General features: G+C 40.2%; 1 protein-coding gene across 1 annotated transcript in view; it reads left to right on the forward strand.

The window, feature by feature from the left end:
• Window positions 1-438: 438 nt before the first annotated feature.
• The window catches only part of LOC143354487 (octopamine receptor beta-1R), a 159,642-nt gene continuing 143,830 nt past the window's right edge, over window positions 439-16,250 (forward strand). The window contains exons 1-2 of the mRNA XM_076788634.1: window positions 439-1,166; window positions 6,765-7,002. Of these exons, the coding sequence (XP_076644749.1) occupies window positions 522-1,166; window positions 6,765-7,002 (883 nt within the window). The 5' untranslated portion in view covers window positions 439-521. The remainder of the gene's footprint in view (window positions 1,167-6,764; window positions 7,003-16,250) is intronic.

Below are 16,250 nucleotides of genomic sequence, written 5' to 3' on the forward strand. Positions count from 1 at the left end.
GATTGAAGCTAGATCTTCAAGACTTGGAAGGTCATATTCTTCAGGGTTAAAACTAGACCTTGAAGACTTGTCAGGACTTGGAACATCATCTTCTTCAAGATTAAAGCTAGATCTTGAAGACTTGTCAAACTTGGAACATCATCTTCTTCAAGATTGAAGCTAGATCTTCAAGACTTGGAAGGCCACATTCTTCAAGATTAAGGCTAGGGCTTGTAGACTTGTCAGACTTGACTATCCTGATCGTCCTGAGATTTGGATGCTTTCACTTGGTAGCCTACCAGGGCTCTTATAGTTTTCATTGTTGAGGCTCTGCCATCGACCCTGTCCTTTTTGAATTGCTTTGCCAAGCACTGCTAGCCCCCAGAAGACACGCGGACACTGTCCAGACAGTGGTCTCCTTTTTGTATCGGACTTGGTCAGCAGCGAAGGAGATTGGGAGCAACCATGACTATATTGCCCGAGGAAAATCGGCTGTCATGACAGAGTAAACGAGTCGGGGATCATCCTAGGCCCGGTCCACCATGTTGCACGTAATGGCAGCGGTGACGACGAGTTTGCCGAACCGTGTGGACCCGACTACCACGTCGCCCAGCAACGCCAGCACATCTTCGAGCACGGCGGCGAACAACGTGACCTCGGTCCCAGTGGAGAACCCAACCGTCGAGAACCTGCCAGAGAACGTGAACGTGTTCGTGGTGGTGATCAAGGGAATAATCATGGGCAGCATAATCACAACAGCGGTGCTCGGGAACGCGCTGGTGATTGCCAGCGTTCGGCGACACAGGAGGCTCCGTGTGGTGACGAACTGTTACGTTGTTAGCCTCGCGGCTGCCGATCTGTTGGTGGCGATGTGCGCGATGACCTTCAACGCTTCCGCGGAGTTGTCCGGTGGAAAATGGCTGTTCGGCCGGTTCATGTGCGACGTGTGGAACTCCCTGGACGTTTATTTCTCCACGGCCTCGATACTACATCTCTGCTGCATCAGCGTGGACAGATACTACGCCATTGTTAGCCCCCTCGAGTACACCGTCATCATGCGCCAGGGCACCGTCGGGTGCATGCTGGGCAGCGCGTGGATCCTGCCAGCGTTGATCAGCTTCATACCGATATTCATGGGCTGGTACACCACGCAGGAGCAGCTCGACTACATGGTCAAGAACCCTGAGGTAGGTCTCTTTTTTCGCGATTTATCCTAGCTTGAGAAAAGGACACAAGCCAATTAGCCCCATGCCTCACAATTTCATTCCGAGGCCCGAAATTAAAATTTAAAAATATGATATGTCCGGTTCGGAACAGTAACATTAAACAAATATAATTTTTTCTGAATAAAACAGATTGATTAAAGTAAGCGTCTCAAGGTGAAGGTCATCTCAAGGTCATATTCTCCGAGATCTTGCAAACAGAAATATATATATTTTTTAATAGAATAGAGTATAAAATTCTAAGTACAAACGTATTGACCTTCACGTGTCCTAAATCTAATAGCCGACGAGATATTATCGAAATAATTCTATCCACACATAATTTCTGTCCTGCACAAGTAGTGCGCCAAGTGAGACCTTTCTTATGTACGAGCTGCCAAACGTAGAAGGCCCGGTGGCAAACGAATCGCCTGTTTCCTGTAGGATAATTACTGGGGTAATCAGTTACTTAAGCCGGGATTAGCACGTGTTAACCCAATCCAATCGTTAGAATCAAAACAGATTACTTCAGGCTTTCCCTCTGCCCATTATCACCCTTAACCCTTGGATACCAGATCTCCTTTACAACTACATAGTTAATGATGCTTTAACGATCACTTACTGCTTCATCTATTAATCTTTACAAAACTGACCGTGTATCATGTATCAGACTATTTCATCTGCAACTGTTGTAACAATTCTTATAGTTTTAAATCAATTTTGGCCTGTTAGATTATCGGTACATATTTTAAACATACTTTCTGGAAAGAGTTCTCTTTTGCAGCAATGTCTTAATATTAATCCATTAACAAAATTTTGTTGTCTTTAATTATATTTGTATGAAACTTTTACCATAATATTCGTGACATTTTTCTGATTAAAATGAGTCCAAACACGACACAATTCGGATGATATTTACTTCTTGAATCCACGGTACGGTAAAACCTCGATTATTGACACGATTAGTTCGGATAGTGGAGGTTTTACTGTATCGTGGATTAAACAGGTAAATATGATCCAAATTGTGCCGTGTTTGGACTCATTTTAATCAGAAAAATGTCACGCATATGCTGGCAGGAGTTTCATAAAAAATAATCAAAACCAAAAATTTTTTGCCACTGGATTAGTATTGTTACAACGAAGTGTCTAGTTTCTGGGCCACTCAAATGATAAGTGGTGATCATATTTTCATTAATGTCGTCCACATCTCTTTCACACATTTTGAAATATTACTACAATTACTATCATCCATCTCTCTCGATTCAACAACCACCGATTCAACGGTCATGAACACAGAGTCACTAAATCCTGCCGCAGCTACTACTCGTGAAATAAATAACAAGTGTCGAATCGGACTCCGTAGGTGAAGTTTCCGCAGAATCGTCGTCGCAGAAAAGGGAACGAACCATAAAACGGGCACGGTCCAACAATAACTGGTTTTGTTACTCTGTAACAGCACGGTGTCCGGTGTCGATCCTTCGAGAAACTATTCGGCGAAGCTGCATCGTCGCGATTTCCGGGGAGATTTATCGTCGGCGGCGCTACTCGTCCGGTTAACAAACGTTCTGCCGCGGCACACAGAATTGTGAATGCTAACGATAATTCCTCAGGGATAAGAGGATTTGCGCAAGGGTCTTCGCCGATTTGCATACGAGGGAGCGTTACGGGCAAATCGACCAATCATGTCCTTCACGTCGGCCACGTAATTTGCACTATTGTTTCCTCGATTGGCTAATTTGGTTATGCATAGCGCCCCCCGCCCCCACCCTTGCCGCCGATGCATCATGGGAGCACCGGGCGCCGTTACATGGCCCGTGTTATAAATTCAGAAGTAACGGTAATTTACTACGGGAGAATTGAATTTCCATCTACGAAACGTCAATTGTTCCATATTCATGCGATCGCTGATGCCCCGGGCCACGGTTCCCGGTCACTTTTTTTCTTCCCGATTCCCTTACGGTCGAAGTTCGTCGCGCGTTTACCGATTCTTCCGTGGACACAGCGGGGAAAAATGTCCGGAGAAATATTAATCGTTTGAGGAAGGTATAAATTTGAAATTACAATCTCGTATCGACAGCTGCGGAATTTGCTTGTGCTTATGTTGCTTACTAATCGATCCCGGACAATTTGTTTAAGCAAATCAAGCTCAAATTTGTTCGCGAGAGAGTTGTGTACGATGATAGAAATCAGAGCTGGTGTTTTATTGAACTTACAACTGGAAAAATATAAGTGTTCGAGTAATTGATTTTCGACAATGTTCACGAGGTGATCATTTTGCGAAAGCGAATGTTGCTTATGGACGAAACGAATAAGTGAACTTTAATATTTTGCAACTAAAATACTCGAGAAGCTCTGCTCTTTTGAAGTCACCATTTTATAGTGGTTACCAAAAGATATTATAGTCGACATTAACAGTAGTTAGTTTTCGTTTATTCATTTTGATCACAAATTCAATTGCTTTCGAACGTGTTGCATCGAATACAAATCCTGCGATTAGTATGGCGTACGTAATTACCGTTGTGCATCATATTATAACCGGCACGTAACAATTTAATCGGATTTAGGCTCTCCCGGTGGATCGAAATATTTATAGCCGCGCATACTGCCATTAATGGATAATAAATTTCTCACACCTGAGGCAATGATCACTTCCGCAATTTTCAAGTGTCCAATAGCTATGAATAATGGTTATGCAGGCTCAACTTCACCTTGGCAACCCAGAAATTTTTAACTTTTTACTAGATAATCCTGTAGATCTTGATGAGAAAAGGCCAAAAATCCAAGTTTTAATGTGAGGAATTCACTGGTTCCAAAGTTACGCGTGTTTAAAGTTGAGCGATTTCAAGCGTTTTTGACAAGCGAGCTTCGCGAGAAGTCTTCTCTCTATCTCTCGATCCTCGTGAACGAACACAACTTCTATACCAACATGTCGGCGCCGTTATCTGTAAAAACATTTAAAATCGGTCAACTTTAAATACTCATAATTTTCGAACCAGTGAACTCCTCACCTTAAAACTTCGATTTTTGATATCTTCTCGTCAAGACGTACGAGATAATATAGAAAAATGTTAACAATTTCTGGGTTGCCAAGGTGAAGTTTAATCATTCTGCCTAATTCAATCAGTGATCACAAACTTCCCCTACAAACTGTTTATTTTGATTCAGTACGATGAAACTTGATAAAAGTGTTCTAATGTTAATATGTCAAATAAATACAATTTTCCTCGAATTATACAACTCATGCTCATTTATTTATTTATAAGGTATTCGTGTTACGACACAAGGTATTTCTGTGTATCGATGATTTCCGTTTTCGCCGGTGATCCGTCGGTTTTCATCGGCCGAGATCGTTTCCGAATTCCGCCTAACCAACGAATTAGAATTAAAGTGAAAACGCGGACGAGATGGCACTCGACGGCCACGGGAAATTGCGTAGCGTAAGTGGAGCCATTCATTAACCTAATGGAACACGATTATTGTGTGCATCTGGGCAGAATAGGACTGTCAAGTCTCCGCGAGCATTTCGTAACTTCACTGCCCGGACAAATCCAATTTGAGCGAATCTTCGGCCGGCTGTACTAAAAATAACAGCGAAGTCTCGGTTCCGAATATTTCTAAAACCGTTTCGCGTGTATCGATCCGCAACGTAATCTCGCTTCCCCCGCTGACTATAACTGTGACTCGAAAATTTCAGCAATAATTGTTACGTATCCCCGCGCCATCGTAGTTTATCCTGGCAATTTCGACACGCGGGCGTTAAATTATTTATTCGATAATATTCCCACCCGACGATCAAAGTTCTCGCGTTTCCCAATTTGCGTTGGTCTAACTGCGCGATTAGTTATACTTCTTCATTAACGGGCGGAACTTAAAGCGGTTTCGCGGAAATTGCGAATGGCATGATACATTGTCTCGAAATGAGGTTTACGTAAGCCTAGGGAAGGCTTCATCTCATTATCCCGGAGGTTTCATAAAACTTTTGCATGCACGACAAAACTTATTTACCACTGACACACGAAATTGGATTAAAAATTCCACTTAACCTCTACGGGAAATCGTAATGTAATTATTCCGAAGGAAAAATCGCGGTCCATTAAGCGAACTTTCAGCCTTTTTCTGCTTCGAATAAATCGTTCCAAGCATAGTTGCACGGAGTTCATTTAATTTCCCGCACATTAGTCTGCAATGATTCAACGTGTCGGGTATCGAGCCGCGACCATCTCTAGAAAATAAAGTTTTCTTATAATTTGTTCTAAACAGATATTTGTAAATTTCGAAACTGAGTAAGTTCTGTTTTAATCTTTCCATCGAGCATTCGCTAATTTCGGGTGTAATTAATTAAACGACAGCATGCTTCGTACATGTCGAATATTATGTGCATCGCCGGAGGAGTTTCTTGGACTGCTTAGAACCATCCGTTGTCTTCTACCAAACTTCAAATTAGACAATGAATGCACAAACTATCAGAATGCCTGGGGTTACAAGACTCGAGTGCAAGACAATCAAGAATTCTCGAAGTTAACTTTCGTAAGCTACTTACAGCAACAACTCTGAAACAAACTTCAAATTCGATATCACGAAATTCATGCATCCAATAACATTTATATTGACATATTAGGTTGGAACGACAGTTCGTAGCGACTTTAAATTAAAATTAAAAAATAAAGCTATTTGTTCGTAGGTTTATTCGATAACACGATGAGTAACCTCAAAAATGGCCAAAAAGTAGTAGAACAGAATAAAAATCATATTGTTGAATAAATCTACGAATAAATATCTTAATTTTATCTGGGAATGTTAATTTAAAATTGCTACCGAACTTTCGTTCTAACCCAATATCTGATTTCCGTTTCCTGCAACAGATGTAAAAAGAATTTGCGTGATTATTTACTTTAGCGAGCCCTGACAGATCTCAACGACCTTGAAATATGACGTCGAGGTCATAAATCTGAGCCACTTTTCTCTATACTTCTAACCACCGCTTGGCTTCCAAGATATTAGTAAAAAAAATCTTTAGGACAAATTCCGCCATTTTAAACAAAGGGTCTAGGTCGATAAGACAGGTCTAGCGGCCCCGGCGGGAATTTTATTGGTATTGTGTGGAAAACCATCATTTTAGGTTGAAAAACAATCCCCTAAAATTTTAAGTCGCTAACCCTTCATTTAAGGGTGATATGAGGGTAAACACCCTCAACTTAAAAATTTTTTTTCTCGGTTGTTAATTAAGATATCGAGATGAAATAAACTCGAAAATATTCGAACTTACTTCCTTCATATCATATATTTTTTTCATAATTGTAATTAAATTATAAAGACTAGAAAAAAATTATTTAATTTTTAATTTTTTTTAGGCGTGGGGGTAGCAAACAACCCTTCGAGTGACCACTTCCAAAAAACTCAAGAACAATTTTCTGTTACCTATCTAATACGTACAAAAGTTATAAGGGCAGAATTCGTTGATGTCTGTGGCGTTTTGCAAAAATTAAAGAAATATATGTAATTCAAATCGACGAGGGCTCCTGTATTCCGAGTAATTACACCTTCGAATAAATAATAACCCTTGAACTTCGTTGAACCTTTCAGATCTGCTCGTTCGTGGTGAACAGGCCGTACGCCGTGATCAGCTCGTGTGTCTCCTTCTGGATACCCGGGCTGGTGATGATAGTAATGTACTATAAGATTTACAAGGAGGCGGTCAGGCAAAGGAAGGCGCTCAGCAGGACATCGAGCAACATTGTCCTGAACAGCGTGCACCACCACAGGTCCTCGACCAGGCAACACCATCATCAACAGATGCTGCTCCAAGCGGCGGCCGAAACCGGTGAGCTTGCACACACTATACACACAGAGAATATCTATTTCAGCTTGTCCACGGAGTTGCTGTGTATATCTGACGTCGTGCCGGTTAGGTGTCTTCGGTTCGCATCCGAAAAGCCATCGTTGTGGGAACACCCACAGGTGTGCAACGCTACCTCTGCTTTTCTGTCTTGTTGAGACAGAACCGTTCTTTTTACACACGCTGAACGTACATTGTGGTTTTTCAACATGGCGCGGGATCGTCTCTTGATGAACGGCGGAGGGAAAGTGAATACCCGGAGTCGTGCTTTGTTGGTTTATGGTCTGGTAATTTCCCGGAGGGAAATAGCCTGATTATACGGGGCTCTCGCGAATCCTGTAATTCGCAATTTGAGTCTTGATTAAAGACTTGTATCTGTTTTACTTCCTCTAAGAGGATTTGTTGAGACCGGCCTTTTCACACCTCACGGACCTCCACCACTTGAAACGTATTGAATCGATTATACTCTTTTGCAAGGCTTTTTGTAGAAGACGGAAGTTGAAAGAAAATTAAAAATATTTGTTTTATTGTACGAGACTGATTTTTATAATCATTTTCAAGCGTACAGTTTTCACAAAATTAAGTCACTCAGGTTGAAGCTGCACTCGGAAAGAGTGCAGCCATTTTGTAAGAAAATTGAAAAGGAAGAACGCAGAAATATTGTTTAAGATTTCTTTTTCTATTTTTCCTTTAGTTTCGTTCCTTTTAAGGGATTAGTCGCAAAAGGTTGCGATGAATTTTACACATCCAGTGTGACCTAACCTCTCAAAATTGTATAATGACGTGGATGGCATTTACTTTGACATTCTGTTCCGAGTGGAACATCGATCGGCTAATAAAAGATTAATTCTAGTCGTTAATGATCTTAAAGCGTGCGCCATCGAGCGATTAATTTCGGGAATCAAGGAGAACCATTGTTCCGCGAACACTCGAATGATACGAGGCTTCCAAAGTGATGAACAGTTCCGATGATAAAATCCTGCGGCAGTTTTAATTAAAATTGATTAAGGGGTTTAACACGATAAAAGATCTCCGCGGTATCTCGTAGCAGTGGATGCGTTTTAGCAGAGAACTAATTAAAGACGAGGCTTCCACCCGAGCACTTACTGCTAAGAAATTAATATGTCTTTGTAGGGAGTCCGGAAATATGGAACACCTTTTCACCTTGCTGTATATTTATACGTCGCGAACTTTTACTGCGTGTAAAATACAAATTACAAAATTAAAAATGTGGGAAGCGCGATCTTACAACTAATATAACTTCCAGTTTACTCCTTATAAATAATTTCCATTAATAGAAAAAAATAGGAATCTTAAAGTTAAAATTACAGTAAAGTCTTGATCTAAGCCCAATGAAGCTACACGATATTAGTCAGTTCGTATATCCCCTCCACTAGTGCTTTTATTTAACGTTATTATTAACTTCTCTGGATACCTAACAATGAGTTAAAAGCTTTTATACATAGTACCTCTATTTTTATCATTAATTAACTGATTGATCAGTTCTTTTCTAAGAACGATGTCACCGAAGCTGATTGAAGTAGTTGCTCGCTTTGTCGATGAAATTGGAGATTTATAATTAGAATTGGAGATATATAAAATTCTATAAATAAATAAATGCACGCGAGAGGGAAATTGTTCCGAATACAGTTGACAAAGTTTAAAAACAGCGGCGATTAACTTTCAGCCAGAACTGCGGAGCAACTGCAATTAAAACTACGGCCAGTTCGCTGGCAAGAGCACAGCCTCTGTTTTTACGACTGTTTTAATATTTGCTGGCGGGTTATTTGTTCTACGTCCTTAATGGATTTGCGGATATAATCGACAGTGTGCACAACCGTTCGAAAAGTTCCACGGAACGCGGGGGTTGATGACGATTGCGATCGGATCGAGAAGCGAACTCTAATTGAAACGCGAAACTGGCCGACGCGTAAAATGCTCCGTTCACTTTCGTGCGTATCGACCATAAATTTCTCAATGGAAATGATTAAATCTATACGGGCACAGAACAGAGTTTATTTAATGTAAAAGCTTCGATTCGCCTGCGGAACGGATGCTGCATTCTTCGACAAGTTATTAACGCATTCTACCTGGAATGGCGCAGCGTCGCCATTGCAAGATTTATTTATCAATTAAAGCTACAACGGGATTGCATGAAACGCATTCCTCTGCTCAAAGAGATACCTGCATCGAATCTTCCAAACCTTTTTCCTAGTACAAAGCATATGGGCGAATTTTTTTTTTGTTCCAACAAAAATGATTTCTTCTTTAACAAATTTTATAAAAATGGAATTATTTAGACTGTTAAATAAATTTTATTTCAAATGTTACATAACTTTGGAGCTATAATATACTTTAATTTACCTCTTTTCTCAATTCGCCCTTATTGCGTACTTGTTATTAAAACCTCACAACGAGGAAAGAAAAAACTTTATTGCACACATATATTAATAAAACCACAAAAGAGAAAAATAAGAATAATACTTATTCGTCGTTATCGCACACTTGTTATTAAAACCACAAGAGTGAAAAATGGAAAAGATGAAAAGAACAATATTTATACTTACAACTAACAGGATAATGAAATCCGTGCTCTGTGAAAGGGTGAGATTAAGCACGTTTTAACACCGTTGTAATTAACCCTGTTACAGTCGCGGCTGTTTCGGTGGATGTATGCAGAATCTTATAAATATTTTACTCCGTCGGGAAGGATTATTTAGAACCTGTTTAATAATCACGAATCACATCTATTTTCACTAAATTAAACATTACTCGCGTACGGCGATGCTTTTTAGCAATATCAGTGGTGTAACACAGATTTGAGATAACCTCTTGCGCATCACTGAAAATGCAACCGCCGATAAAATCTGATCCTCAAACAATATACCGCGGCGTCCTTCATATCTTCTTTATGCCCATAGCCCCCCTGCACAACAAACGAATGCTAAATTAGGGGGAACAAAATTCTTTGAAAATTGAAACCGAGCATCCATGCCTAACTCAGACCTGACAAGCTAATGCGTGATAATTAGTGATTAACAAAATGCTTAAAAATGGGGAGCAATCGTCCGGAGAGTAGAATATTTACCATCGCAGTTGACCTTCAACGATCTTGAATGACCTTCAGTCGTTAAAACGCCTTGGATAGTACATATCATTCTAATTTAGAGACAGAGTTGACCTTCGTACGACCTCTAAACGTCTGCCTACAAAAAAACTATTAACACTGAATGCCACCACAAACAGACGAGATTCTTTTACATTTTACAATTGGTACAATTTTGTATTTGTCATTTTGTACAATTTTTGTTGTCTCCCACACCCACCGAGACAGAGTTGACCTTCGTACGACCTCTAAACGTCCGCCTACAAAAAAACTATTAACACTGAACGCCACCACAAACAGACGAGATTTTTTTACATTTTACAATTGGTACAATTTTGTATTTGTCATTGTATTTGTCATTTTGTACAATTCTTGTTGTCACCCACAGCCACCGAGACATAGTTGACCTTCGTACGACCTCTAAACGTCCGCCTACAAAAAAAAACTATTAACACTGAATGCCACCACAAACAGACGAGATTTTCTTACATTTTACAATTGGTACAATTTTGTATTTGTCATTGTATTTGTCATTTTGTACAATTCTTGTTGTCACCCACAGCCACCGAGACAGAGTTGACCTTCGTACGACCTCTAAACGTCCGCCTACAAAAAAACTGTTAACACTGAATGCCACCACAAACAGACGAGACTTTTTTACATTTTACAATTGGTACAATTTTGTATTTGTCATTGTATTTGTCATTTTGTACAATTCTTGTTGTCACCCACAGCCACCGAGACAGAGTTGACCTTCGTACGACCTCTAAACGTCCGCCTACAAAAAAACTGTTAACACTGAATGCCACCACAAACAGACGAGACTTTTTTACATCTTACAATTGGTACAATTTTTGTTGTCACCCACAGCCACCGAGACAGAGTTGACCTTCGTACGACCTCTAAACGTCCGCCTACAAAAAAACTATTAACACTGAATGCCACCACAAACAGACGAGATTTTCTTACATTTTACAATTGGTACAATTTTGTATTTGTCATTGTATTTGTCATTTTGTACAATTCTTGTTGTCACCCACAGCCACCGAGACAGAGTTGACCTTCGTACGACCTCTAAACGTCCGCCTACAAAAAAACTGTTAACACTGAATGCCACCACAAACAGACGAGACTTTTTTACATTTTACAATTGGTACAATTTTGTATTTGTCATTTTGTACAATTTATGTTGTCACCGACAGCCTCCGAGATATTCAGGTGGCCCGTTTTAGGCAGCTCACCCAGTATATAGAAAAATGATCCCTTGTTCCCTGACCGTTCAGAGGTACATACGTAGCCCCTTATAAAATTGAGAACAAGCGTCCAGAGACGTTACAACAAAATAGCGAGGCAACGTAGCGAGCCTCGTGAAGGCTCCTTCCCGGTCGTTATCGACGCGCCTAACTCGATTACGCAAGACGTAATCTTTCGGTTGCTTAATCGTCTTACGAGAGGGGGAGGGGGATGGTTGTGGTGGTGTGCCAACGGTCTTCAGCCGCATTTTTCACCGAACTAATATCGCTCGATCGCAATTCTTTCTAATAACGCTTGCCGGCCCGCACGCGTGCGCGCGCGCGCGCGAGACAGCCGCGAGAGAACGCGGAAGCGGTGAACGCTCCCGCGAAAATCCTCTTATCTCGTTAAGCCGTAATACCGAGCGCGGAAGAGCCGCTCGTGCCGGGAATGCCGAAGAAAATGCAGTTTCCGGCCGCCTTTGTCAGCGTCCCGAGGAAAAGCCCGTCTCGTCTCCTGCTCCTCTTTCGCCATTTTATTTGCACCGCCGCGGCGCCGTGCCGCATCGGCGTTGTTCGGCAACCGGAAACAACGCGCTTTGGAATTCTCCCTTGTCCGCCCGAGTCACCCGTACTCTCGATTGTTATTCCCTGCGTGAAATTCCGCCGCCGTTCGCCACGCTGGCCACGACCCTTTTCGAACCTCCTTCGGCCCTTTCGAACGATTCGAGAGGGCGCGTCGCAGTTTGCCTCGCTATCAAATTTTACGCAACGATTGAGCTCCGACGGGACGGGGCCGATAAAGTCTCCCTACGATCCCGTCGAAATTCCTCTGCGCAACATATCCCCTTCTGCTTTAGCGGCGATCCTTTAAACATTCATGCCGAACGTTTACCTTCTTGTCCTTTGGGAATTAATAGCTTCGCTGTCGGGCTGGTATAAAATTCCAAAGGTATTTATTTAGTCTTCAGAGGGCCTGAATTTTTCCATTGAAAACTTGAATTTTCTTTGGAAACGTTAGAACGTGTCACGAAGTATTTTATTACAACGGATATACAAATTTATTGTATATGCAGGGTGGGTTTTTTGTAGGTGGACGCGCAGAGGACGTATGAAGGTCAACTCTGGTTTTATAAACGGAATTATATATTTCTCTATGCGCTGTCTAATTTTTGAGATTGTTGTTGCTCAGAATTTCAAAGGAAAGAGTGAAAGGGGACGGTTTTTAAATTTTTTGTCAAAAATGAAAATTCAAAGTATAGCTTCTGTTGATCTTTTATCTATGTGCTGTCTACTTTTTGGGATTGTTGTTGCTCAGAATTTCAAAGGAAAGAGTGAAGGTGACGGTTTTTAAATTTTTTGTCAAAAATGAAAATTTAAAGCATAGCTTTTGTTGATCTTAGTAGGTTATGTACGGGTACACAATTTTTCAGAGAGCATATAAATTCTCTGAAAATATGGAAATTGATTTTTTATATTTTGATTTTAGTAAGTTATTATTCAATGTTTTGGTGTTTTGAGGTGATTGTTAAGCGAGACACCCGGTACGTCGTTCGAAGCGTTGAATTTCCGACCGCACGAACCTCCAGTCGAGAAAAACACGTGAACGTCGAAGTTTACAATTGCATTTTGATCGACAATCGCTGCGGTTTACAATTAAGGACCGCCGATTGAAAGCGGTCGAAATGGTTGAACCGATTAAATGGGATTTCGCGGTCTCGTGATAAAATCGTGGTTTTCGGCTATTTTCGTTGGCATCGATGAGCACGATAATCGGCCCGGTATGGCTACCGGCAATTATAACAGACGATGGGAAAAACTGATCGATCTCCGGGGCTGTTTTCGACACGTGACCAGCGAACTCGGTTTTGCACGCGGGAAAACTCGTTTCCTATTTTCGACGATCGTTTGAACGTTTATTTCCTTGCTGCCTCTTTTTATTTACTGCGTCACTTTCGACTATTAAATTTATTTTTATTTCTCAATCTGCTTATCTTTACTTATACGTTAAAAGACACGTCTACTTGATGCATTAAATTTATCCATACATTAAGTTATAATGTTCTACAATATCTCTCTAGTCAAATGATGAAGTATCTCACCAGCGAATCGATGAGACGATACTAATCCAATGACAAAACTTTTTTAAATCAGTGAAACATTTACTAACAATGTCGTGATTATTTTTGTGTTGCAATGATCAACGAAAGATGTGTATTTTAAGTCGCGATATTTAGGTCGAACACGATGGGAATAAAGGAAATTAACGACAGAAGAGTGGAAACGAACATATCGAAATGTGCTCGTCCATTTGACGTATTAAATTTAATAGACGAAAAGAATGGACAGTTACTAAAATAACTGGAAACGTTCGCCGGTTTAATTTAATACTAGAATTTAATGTGATTAATTTCACTTTTTTCCATTCGTGTTTAACAAATCAGCGAGACTTCACCAGAACGTACCAATTTCAACAAATAATCGCGACAATACCAGTGAGACAATACCAATTTCAACAAATAATCTCTGCGTTTCATTTAATGAGTTATTTCTATCAAACATATAAGATAAATCGTTAATCTTCCCTGCACAAATGATTCGAGGATATTTTCGCTTTATATTAGACTGATTGTGATTTAATAACAAAGCAAACACAAGTTTCGCCGTGTTACGGTGCCGTATGAACTGATATCGGATCGCCAAACAAGTTGCAGCCGACAAAACAATGCGGGATTATTTATTAAACAGATTTAATGCGAATCGTATCGAAGACCCGTGGAACAACACAAACAGAATCAATTTTCAATTAGCTACGAAAGCAAGCAATGGCCCTTTTATAGTTATTATCGCGCATCGAACATTAACAAACCATCGGTTATCAGAGATTATCGGTACATCCATTTGCATAATGGCCGCACTCGGATTCGGTAACAATTGCATAAGATTTGCTGTCGATTTGCATCAACACTCACCTAACTCCTTATTGACTTTTATTAACCTAAACACGGTAAAATATTAATGAAACGAAATGGGCAAAACGATTTGCCAAAATTGTTAATTTCATTGCAGCAATTTTTAATTCCAGCACAGCGTGATAAACATAGAACGTTTAGAAATTCAATGAATGCACGTTTCCTTTCATTTGTATTGAGTACAGTCAGTGACCAATTAAAACTTAAACGAACATTCCTACTGGGATTAATTTTGTGCGTGCGATACAATGAACGAAACACGTTTAAAATTGCAATTATCCAAGACCTGTATAGAACGGATTCGAGGCTTGACAATTAAACGAAATTGACGTGGTTGATACATCAACTATGCCTTTCAGTGTACATTAAAATTTAACTTAACACAAATTGAAAATTAAGCGGAATAAAAAATAAAAACTGTACTGAACAAAAAATTAAATGAAATTTAACACAAATTAAAATTGAAATTTGACACTAACGGTTAAACAGAATTTTTTATTTGCAAAATGCTATTACGTATTCACAGTCATTCAAATGTTTCTATGAGGTATTTTACACAAAAGAATAAAATTTAATATATCCGTCCATTGTGTTCATTCCAATTTTGCTACACCCTTTTATTCTTACTCTGTGATTTAATACATTTATTTATGGCGTTTTCATTGTTGACACGAGGAAAATATTTGCAACAGCAATGAATTCCGAATTAAAACAATTCCGGCAATTTTTCCGGTTCATCAGAATCGTACAGTGAAATTGTTTGCACTAGCAACTTTTTATTTTTAGAACACTTTTCATTACGAGTTGATTGCATCCTTTTATTTCCTTTTATTTCTGTGATGTTCGACGCGTTTATTAACACCGTTAACACCGCTGAAACGTTATTTAGCAAAATGACTGCAACAGGAAGAAACTGTAAATCAAATCTTCGTTTATTGGGAACAGGTGGCGTTCGATCAATCGGATTCAATTTCCACTTAAATTCTCGAACTTTCGATCGCTTTCATTCACGAAACCCGTGACCGTAAGCGCCGAAAGTGTGACGATAAAAAGCGACGAATAAAATCGGAAAGTTGTCGAACGCAAGCGTGACGGACTGAAAAATGGAGGAAGTGCAAGACGAGTGACAAGTGAAAAGTTTTTGGCGGCCGTCTTTTGCAGTCGCGCGCCTTTACAAACGAACCGAACGCGAGTTTTACGTTACTACCTTTTTTTTTTTCATTTCGATCGACTGACCTTTCGACACTGTTGCCCGATACCCCGCGTTTGATCAGTGAATATTTGACACGGCTGTTTGTTCGATTGTGTCAACTAATGGTCGCGTTTCAAGCGACGACTCTCGCTTTCGACGTCACCCAGAAACAAAACAATCCGCCGCTCTCGAAGCGATTTATAAACCTTTATTCCGGACGGCTTTAGCTATCGGAGAACTGGAGAGCGCTTTGACGGTACGATTCTGACGTGCCAGTCAATTATCCTGCATTCTTTTTGTCCGCCGATAGCCTGTCCCCGATAGCCGTATGAAAGAATTGATCTAGAGTTCCTGCTGTCATTTCGCTGAATGATCTTTCAGTCGTGTTAACAATGACAGTGCCCTTTGCATTGAACAACACGAACATAAATTGATCCTTCATCGTACCATTCGATAAGGCCCCCAAAGAACATTGTCTGTGACAAGTTTCAATTCCGTACCCCTACCGCAAGGGTAGTTACAGGGTAAAGACGGTTTAATGAATTATCCCCCATTTCTTCTGTCCTGCTGGACAAAAAATTACAAAATAATTCGTGAACCTTCTTCTTAATAGTGTACACAACTGTGAATTTTTTCGGAATTTTAGGTTGCAAATTCGATTTTTAAAAAATCCGGAACCATAAAATTGTCGATCTTATGTGGAAGTTTCCAAAGTAGCACAATTTCTATTT

The sequence above is a fragment of the Halictus rubicundus genome, chromosome 5 (assembly GCF_050948215.1).
Source record: "Halictus rubicundus isolate RS-2024b chromosome 5, iyHalRubi1_principal, whole genome shotgun sequence".
Taxonomy (NCBI): Eukaryota; Metazoa; Arthropoda; class Insecta; order Hymenoptera; family Halictidae; genus Halictus; species Halictus rubicundus.